At 50.7% G+C, this 8829-nt stretch overlaps 2 protein-coding genes across 2 annotated transcripts; one reads left to right on the top strand and one right to left on the bottom strand.

Annotated features, from left to right (window-relative positions):
• DPM1 (dolichyl-phosphate mannosyltransferase subunit 1, catalytic) lies at nt 1–5684 on the bottom strand. Its single transcript, XM_038159272.1, has 9 exons — nt 5566–5684; nt 5202–5301; nt 4540–4573; nt 4048–4124; nt 3917–3942; nt 3526–3621; nt 2956–3024; nt 2554–2668; nt 1–461 (listed from the first exon to the last, which is right to left on the bottom strand). The coding sequence occupies exons 1-9, from the start codon at nt 5670–5672 to the stop codon at nt 357–359; spliced, it is 729 nt and encodes a 242-aa protein (XP_038015200.1). The 5' UTR covers nt 5673–5684; the 3' UTR covers nt 1–356.
• Nucleotides 5685–5691: 7 nt separating this feature from the next.
• MOCS3 (molybdenum cofactor synthesis 3) lies at nt 5692–7724 on the top strand. Its single transcript, XM_038159271.1, has one exon. It carries the CDS (start codon nt 5732–5734, stop codon nt 7313–7315), a length of 1584 nt encoding a protein of 527 aa, XP_038015199.1. The 5' UTR covers nt 5692–5731; the 3' UTR covers nt 7316–7724.
• Nucleotides 7725–8829: the final 1105 nt, after the last annotated feature.

Genomic DNA, 8829 nt, shown 5'->3' with positions numbered 1-8829 from the left:
TTTTTGGTCCTTGCTCATCTTTATTTCAAAATTATCCTTAGCTTCTGCTGAATAGTGATTCATTTCCAAATGCAAAAGATCATTTAGCTTTGTGTTCTTTATTAAGACAATTATTCTTACAAAAATAGAAAAGCATTAGCCTTTATTAATTTTTACTTTGACATCCAGTCCGTTTCTGTCGGAAGGAGCATTCTGGGCTGCAGAATGTTTGATTTATTGTTGATGCCTGTTTATTTGTTAGGTCATAGCAGGTCTTCTGGCCACCACACAAATGATCAAGCTTTTGCCATTTTATGTTTAAATCTACACGGACGTCAGAAAATGTTTGTCTAGCAAAATTACTTTAGGATGAACTCTCAGGTTGTAGCAAACAAGGTCAAGAGCCCCTTGAGGAAGGAGACAATTTCGTTGCCTCCCAGTTTGGATTCTCCATAGACGCGGTCCACGAAGGAGATGGGAACCTGTTGGAACAAGCAAAATTGGTTTTGAGGCTCAAAACCGAAACCATCAGAAATTCTGGAAACAAAAGAAGGCCCTTAGAGCTGGAGCTCGTTCAGGCATGGGGAGGAGGCAAGCACCAGGCTGGCTCCTTTGTGGCAGTTCTCACCAGGGCCCTCAGTGGTGCCCCACAGCTGGGGAGCCTGCAATCACTTGGTTTATCACCTTTCAAGCTGAGCCAGACATTACTCATGGCTGGATGATCCACCCAGGCAGAGCACACTAACAGCTCTCAAGGCTGCAGCATTTCCTTGGCAGCCAGACTCAGAGCCCTTGAGTCAGTGCCTGAGGAAGCACAACTCTGCCCCCAGCACAGAGCAGCTCAACCTCACCCTGGCTGCGAGATGACTTGGGAACATGACAGTGCCTATTGTACAAGGCCTGTTTTTATCAGTCTTTGGCCATTTTGTAGATTATCTGCAGCATTTACAGGCATTTGACACATGAATTTTGGTCTCCTTCACAAAGTGACACTCCTGATGAACTCACTGCCCATGAGATGTTGGGAATGTTCTGCTTTCACTCCTCTGAGCACACACGAGGGACACGTGACAGGACATTCTGCCAGCCCCGTGTCAGAATACTCAACCATTTCCATGACGTTTGTCTGCAAAACTGAAATACTTCAGGAACTAAAATACAGAATTGCAATTGCAATAGGCACTAAAAAATTGGCTTGGCGTTTTGCTGGCAGTGTCAACCAGAAATCATCTGGCAAGAGGAACACACAAATCCCCAGCCCTGTGCCCGTGTGCCAGAGGGTCTCACACAATTGCAGCAGGTCAGGCCAAGAAAAGAGCCCAGGACAAGATGGGAGGAAGATGCCCAGAAAGGCAGGCAGAGAGACTCAGCAATGACTCTGCTGTCTTAGCAGTGTCACCTTGATGATCCCAGTGACAATCCTGGCAGCTCCACATGGCTGATCTGCAGGAAATGGGCAGAAGGCACTGAGTATGGAGCCAGGGCAGGATGGCTCAAGTGAACTTCCTGACCAGGATGAAGAATAGTGAATATCTCATCTAACGAGGGGACTCCAGTGTTACCCTTCAGCACAGGAATTGAGCACTGAGCTGTTTCTGGGCTTCTGCCTTCCTTGCACAAGAGGTTCCCTCACAGGCAGCATTTTCCACAGCTCTAGTGCTGGAGGACACTGCACACCTGGTGAATACAGCAGAACAGGAGAGATGTGCATGCAACTCTTCAGCTACAGCCTGTGTCGCTTCTCATCAGCCATTTACTCCGTTTAAACTGGCACAGCTCAGTCTCAATTCTCAACTTTGCTGAAGAAATATTTTTCCCTGGGATGCTGTTCCACAAGCATAAAAGGTGGGAGAAGAGAGCTGCTTTGTCGTGAGGAAATGCTCTACCCTGTGTCAGTGGAGAAATGCCACATGTGGAGTTCAGAGAGAGAAGTTCAAGCACCACAATGCTCTGACAATTCATAGTCCTGGAAACGAGGATGAAGAACTGGCTGAGACTCTCTGGCACAGAGATTCCCAGTGAAGCATCTTTAAAGCTGCAGCAAGAGCAATTCAATGAAATAAAAAAGGCAGCAGACTGCTGGACATAGAGAATCTGACAATTGCATGGAGTTCTTCCATTGACTGCAGACAGCACATTCAAGGAGTTTAGAAGCAGAAAGTTGTGAGAGCTGAAGTTGGAAAATAACAAGGCAGTAGTTGACAGAGAACGAATCTGAAATAGAATCAGGCTACTGGAAAAATGAAATGATCTGTAAAGACTTGAGTAGAGATGTCTGTACAATAGGAAGCAGGGAAGAAAAGGCTCAGAGCAGCTTTGTGGTGTATTTTGACTTCTTTCCCTCCTTTGAAGAACCTTGTAAAATTGTGTGCTGCAGAAGGAATGGCAACAGCAAGAGGGGAATAAATAACTGCATTTCAGGTCTGGCATTCACCTTGCAAAGCTGGAAAAGTAGAACTCTACACATGTAATTTCTTTGTGTTAAAATCTTGGCTGCTTCTTGGAAGTACCCAGAAGCCAGCAGTGTGTCCCCTGGGAGGGAAGCACAGTGTACCCCTCCCAGCCTGCCCATACCTCTCCAACGGTGAATCCCAGCTGCCGGGCCCGGACAATCATCTCCATCTGGAAGACATATCCCTTAGAAACACACTTCTCCATCAGCTTCTGTAAGACTTCTTTCCTGTACAACCTGTAAACAATTCCAAAGGAAATAGAGCCTGAAGCCCGGTTTCTGGAATTTAGAAATCCAGACAGTGAGTAGGAATCTGAACTGCAATCACTCAGCTCATTACTATTTATAAACTCCCTAACGAGGTCATGGGAGCAGCAGTTCTTGCAATCTAATCCACTGTTCCTTCCACCCTTTCCAAACAGATTTCACAGTCCACAGTAAGGAATGTCTGTTCTTACTCCAGTTCGTTGTCCAGCAGTTCCCCAACTTCCAATAAACTTTAGGAATTGCAAACCAGACCCTACCTGAAACTGCCTGTTAGATCTGATGCTCCTGGTCTCAGCAAGACCTGAGTCAGAAAATTGGCTCCACGACTGTGAAAGAAAACATCCATGTCAGAGTTGCTCAGTACAAAAAGACGGGCACTTCCTCCAGCCATGAAAAACCAGGAACAATCCAAATCCACCTCCAGATCAGACTGCAACACAGCTTGTGCTCCAGATTCTTCGCAGGATAAATAAATCAACACGAACGTCTGCCCGTTCTCTGGGAGGGACAGGAGCATTCCAGCTGGGCAGGCTGATGTCCCTCACTCCTGCTGTCAGGGCTCAGCCTCAGCTCGTTCCCTGCATGGAGCTGGATGTCTGTCCCGGCCTGAGGCCACTGTTCCAACCCAGCCACCCACACCACTCCAGCCCTTCTTGGTGGCTCTGAGCCAAAGAGCTGCCAGTGGTGGGTGCTCTGGGATTCAGTGGGGCTGCAGTGCCCAGCAGCCACAGCAGTTCTGGGGACTGAGGAGTTCAGCTGACAGGGATGGACTACTTGGAATTATTATTTACAAGTAATTTCTGTGTGAAGAGCTGAAAAGTACTAACCTGATTAACTTTCTTTTCAAATCCCAGCCGTACACTCCTCCATTTCCTTTATATCTTGTTCCAGACACAATATCAAAATTGCCTTCTTTCTGCTTTCTATAAACAATTGGTTGTATCAGAAAAACTGGAGGAATGTTTCAAAGTTCAAATTTCAAAGTAAGAACAATCACTCAAAAGCTGTATTTGACAAACTTCTGAACAAATAAGAAGAGAGGAAAGCAATAGTCAGGGTGGCTATGAGCATTATTCAAACATCTGTTAATTGTTCTCTTACAAAGAGCTACTTCAGGGAATCTAATCATTACCTTTTACCCACTATGGCACAGAATTTCATAGACTGCCTCATAAATAATTTATAAAGATCAACTTTCACACTGTTATTGGCACCTACCTGATGAACTCTGGAATAAATTTTGGCTGAAATGGAAGAAAGACAGATCAGAAGAAAGGGCAGGGGTACAATAACAGCGGCAGCCAAGTGAATTCCAGACTGTCTGCAGAGCAGATGACACGCAGCCTTACGTGGTGGGAGAGGTCAGCATCCATGATAACGATGAAATCCCCAGAGGCATACTTCATCCCGTGAATGTAAGCAGTGCCTGACGGAAACAGAGAGAACCCCCTCACTCTTCTAACGCACAAATGCTCAGAGAAACTTCACTCGAGGACGGGCCACTGTTGAAATGTCATTCACAAAGCACCACCTGCACTCAGGAGCCTCGGGAAACAGACTGGGCTCCAAATCATCTCCAACCCTTCACACCCTGTGCTCGGCTCAGGGGGTCAAGGCAGGACCCGGGATCTGGGCAGAGCTTCTGGGAAACCTTTTAGAATCACACTGGGATTGTTATGTGCATTTTTGAAGCTTGTTTGTTTACAAACAACTTGATGAAAATGTGTTTCTGCTTCTGGGCTTGGCTGTGATTTTTTCTGGACCTTTATACACTGGATCAATGAAAGTATACAGCAGATTCTTTTATTTGCTTTTACTAATCAGAGTTAATAAGGACTTACCCAGGCCCAACTTCCTTGCTCTGGGTCGCAGAAGCTACAGGAGATATAAAAAACACATAAATGACTTGACATACAGTTTTAAAAGAGAATCTGAAATTTTCTATATATTTTTTTCTTAAAACAATCTTCAGAAATGCAACTTAGTCCAAAAAGACTTAAAATACCTTGGCACTTACGCAGTAACAGATTGGAAAAGTATCTGACTGCCACTGAGTAAATGACAGCATCCTGTATATAGCTGAGGGTTATGCAGTAATACATTGCATAGATAAAAAAGAACAGACTCGAGACAGATTAAAAATAAATCATAAGCACAGCCCAGCTTTCATCTTTCCAATTTCCTTACTCCTGCAGTCAATTAAAATGAATCGAAATCTTCTCCAAAGCCCATCTTTCCCTCAGGCCTGCAGCAGGTACAGCACCACTCAGCAGGCACTGCTCAGGAGCACACGGCAACGCACCAAGGGCTGACGACGCTTTGCAAACAGTTCATCATCTCGTATATTGGGTCAGAATGAACTGTCCTGAGCTTACACTTGTCTAAAGAGGTGTGCAACAACCTGTTTAAGGATGTGAACGAAGGGCAGAATCCAGGGAATCCATCCCAGTTCTCAAGGACTTAAAAAAAAAATAGAAAAAAGTTTACCAAATACACAACTCACTATTTTATCCGATCCATATATTTTTTCCAGCTGCTGAGCAACTTCCTGTGTCCCATCCGGGCTCCCATCATCTATGATGATAATTTCATAGTCGATCCTGCTGAAACGAGAATGATTTCCCAGTGAGCAGGCGGGGGCTTGGAGCGCCCATCCCTGCAGGTGTCCCAGGCAGGGCTGGAGGTGGGGATGGGGCACGGCTTGCACTGCATGTCCTGGCAGTGATTTCCAACCGAGTGACCTGCGGCTCGCTGCGGGTCAGGGCCACCTGCGTGCGCACGGACGGTGTCGCCGCGTCCCCACCCCAGCCCCGCAGACACAGCTGCGACACCGCCACCCCTGCGAGCCCCGGGCCGTGCCCCGCTACCTGTCGCTGAAGGTGCGCGCCAGCAGCCACACGACGAGGGGCAGGTTGTCGCGCTCGTTGTAGGTGGGCAGCAGCACGGAGACGCGGCCGGGGCGCGGCGCCGCCATGGCGGCAGTGACGCGCAGCGCGCCGGAAGCGGCGGGGCCGGCGGGCGGCGCGGGCGGCCATGGCGGGGGCGGCGGCGGCGCGGCTGCGGGCCGAGATCCGCCGGCGGGAGCGCGAGCTGCGCGGGCTGCGGGAGCGCCTGGCGGCCGAGCTGGCGCGGGGGGACGCGGCCGAGCGGGAGGAGGACGGGGAGCGGGAGCGGGACGAGGCGGCCTGCGGGGCGCGGCAGCCCTCGGCGGCCGAGCCGGCGCGGGGGGACGCCGAGGATGAGGATGGAGCGCGCGGGCTGCGGGAGCGCCCGGCGGCCGAGCTGGCGCGGGGGGACTCGGGGGACGCCGACGAGGAGGATGAGGACGGTGACGAGGAGGAGGACGAGGGAGCCCTCGGCTTCCCCGCGGAGCTGCCGCCGCTGCCGGCGCGGTCGGCGCTGAGCGCGGCCGAGATCCTGCGCTACAGCCGGCAGCTGGTGCTGCCCGAGCTGGGCGTGCGGGGCCAGCTGCGCCTGGCGCGCAGCTCCGTGCTCGTGGTGGGCTGCGGCGGGCTGGGCTGTCCGCTGGCGCAGTACCTGGCGGCGGCCGGCGTGGGCCGCCTGGGGCTGGTGGATCACGACGTGGTGGAGACGAGCAACCTGCAGCGGCAGGTGCTGCACGGCGAGGCGCGGCGCGGCCGGCCCAAGGCGCGCTCGGCGGCCGCGGCGCTGCGGCGGCTGAACTCGGCCGTGCAGTACGTGCCCTACCGCGGGGCGCTGCGGCCGCGCTCCGCGCTGCGCCTCGTCCGCCAGTACGACATCGTGGCCGACTGCTCCGACAACGTCCCCACCCGCTACCTGGTGAGCGACGCCTGCGTGCTGGCCGGCAAGCCGCTGGTGTCCGGCAGCGCCCTGCGCCTCGAGGGGCAGCTCGTGGTGTACAACCACCGCGGCGGACCCTGCTACCGCTGCCTGTTCCCCGAGCCGCCGCCGCCCGACACCGTCACCAACTGCGCCGACGGCGGCGTGCTCGGCGTGGTCACCGGCATCATCGGCTGCCTGCAGGCGCTGGAGGTGCTGAAGATCGCCTCGGGCATGGGCTCCTCCTTCAGCGGGTACATGCTGATGTTCGACGCCCTCGAGGGGAGATTCCGCAACATCAAGCTGCGGCCGAAGAAAGCGGACTGCGCCGTGTGCGGCGACAACCCCAGCGTCACCTGCCTGCAGGATTACGAGGCGTTCTGCGGCTCCTCTGCCACGGACAAGTGCCGGGCCCTGCAGCTGCTGCCCGGCGCCGACAGGATCTCCGTGCAGCGCTACAAGGAGCTGCTGGACGCGCGGGTCCCGCACGTGCTGCTGGACGTGCGGCCGCCGGTGGAGGCGGAGATCTGCCGCCTGCCGCACGCCCTGCACATCCCGCTCCGCAGCCTGCAGGAGGGAGAGCACGAGTCTCTGCGGCGTTTGCAAAGAAGAATTGGCGAAGAAAAGCAGAGAACTGATGACCAAACCCCTCTCCCTGTATATGTGGTTTGCAAGTTAGGAAATGATTCCCAGAAGGCTGTAAAAATTCTGCAGGAGTTACCTGCCGAAGAATTCGGTTCCGTGTTAGTTAAGGATATTAAAGGGGGGCTCATGGCTTGGGCCGCTAAAATTGACTCAACGTTTCCTCAGTACTAGAATTTTAAATGGTGAAAAAAATCACATATTTTCAGAGTAAGTTCTGTAGGGTTCCCTCTCCTCTGTGTAATGGCTATATCACGTGGGAAAACCAGACAGAAATACCATACTGCTTTTTTATGTTACCTTTTTTCCCAACAAAAATGCTTATTTTTGTAGCTCTCTGATTATTTTTATAAAAATGTAAATCTGTCCATGAAAGTGAGAAGAAATGTGTTCCTTGGTTATGGTTTAATAGTAAAAACTTGGCATAACTACTGACTTGTGCACGTGATGATTGAGAATATCCTAATTAGCAACTGTAACCTGGAAAACGACAAAATACAGGAATCATTACTCAGTCTCTGAACTGCCTAACAAATTGCAACAGTGCATGAAATGAATAAAAAATAATTACTGTTAATCTCTAGCTGGTCTGTAGCACTATTAATCTGGCAGGGAATTGCCAGGACAGCACTAATGAGACCGTGGCAGTCAACACCTTTCAGTTCTGTGTAGAAGCCGTGCGTATTTATGGACTGGAACGGCACCGGGGTGTTAAGAACTTGCAGAGCCATCCATCCTCCTTTGGTGGATGGCAGAGCAGTGGATTCCCCAGCCTGAATAGAGAAACTGAGGTTAACTGTTAATGAGACATAAGTTTGACCCTGAAAGTTGGTAAAACAGACGGAAAATGCTTTTATCAGTGCTTAGAAGATTTCAGAGATGGAGAGATAATGAGGAGGTGAGAGAGGGCAAAATTAGGTATTTATCCTCCCTCCTGCAAGGACAAAGACCTCTTCCCCGAGTTTTCTCCCTGTTGCTGTGGCAGTGGCACCTCCCCAGCTGGATTTGCTCGCTGGCATCAGGAGCTCTGCACATCTGGGGAGTGTCTGTTCTTAACTGAATGAAAAGAAGGAGAAATAAATAGCTTCTCAACAGAGCTGCTCGAGGCCTCATCACCTCAGCATAGCAATTATCTCCTTATATTAATTAAGGTATGGATTTCTTTACTTTCTGAGGAGGAAAAAAACACCTGTCATGACTAATATTCACATTGTACCAGGGGGAAAAAAGGAATAGTGCCATTATAATTAGTAGTTGAAAAGGTGTGTTTTGGTAAAATAAATTTGAGAACAGCCTCGCTCCCAGCTGCATTGTAACATGCCATGGTTCTAGCAATGGCAGTCTCCCGAAGGAGCAGCAGTGGATTTGTAAACAGAGAGTTAGATCTTGCACTTTAGAGAACAATGACAACGTGAAAGGCCAGGACTTAAAGTAAACTTGAGTGTTTGTGGTGTGTGCCCGAGAGTCCTTGGGCTGTGGAGGCACAGCTCAGTCTCAGTGTCTGGATTCTGGCGTTTCCTCTCTTGGGAATTACAAACCAGGGGGACTTGTTTGAAGTGCCTGACCTGGGTTTCAATTTTTCTGTCTTCACTGTGATTTCTCTTCTTCACTGTGATGTCCAGAAGAGGCTGGAATGTAAAAGGCAGCAGGAGCAGTAATTCTGTGATACCCACGGTGGGTGCAGTGTC

Source organism: Motacilla alba, chromosome 20 (assembly GCF_015832195.1).
Source record: "Motacilla alba alba isolate MOTALB_02 chromosome 20, Motacilla_alba_V1.0_pri, whole genome shotgun sequence".
Classification (NCBI taxonomy): Eukaryota; Metazoa; Chordata; class Aves; order Passeriformes; family Motacillidae; genus Motacilla; species Motacilla alba.
This window is presented reverse-complemented; position numbering and strand designations above follow the sequence as displayed.

Excerpts from the sequence above, each read along its gene's own strand:
- DPM1 (XM_038159272.1), bottom strand. The coding sequence starts at position 5,672 with ATGGCGGCGCCGCGCCCCGGCCGCGTCTCCGTGCTGCTGCCCACCTAC. Across the intron at positions 4,125-4,539 it reads AGCAAGGAAGTTGGGCCTGG|GCACTGCTTACATTCACGGG; the intron begins GTAAGTCCTTAT and ends TGTTTCCGTCAG. Across the intron at positions 3,622-3,916 it reads TTTATTCCAGAGTTCATCAG|AAAGCAGAAAGAAGGCAATT; the intron begins GTAGGTGCCAAT and ends AATTGTTTATAG.
- MOCS3 (XM_038159271.1), top strand. The coding sequence starts at position 5,732 with ATGGCGGGGGCGGCGGCGGCGCGGCTGCGGGCCGAGATCCGCCGGCGG.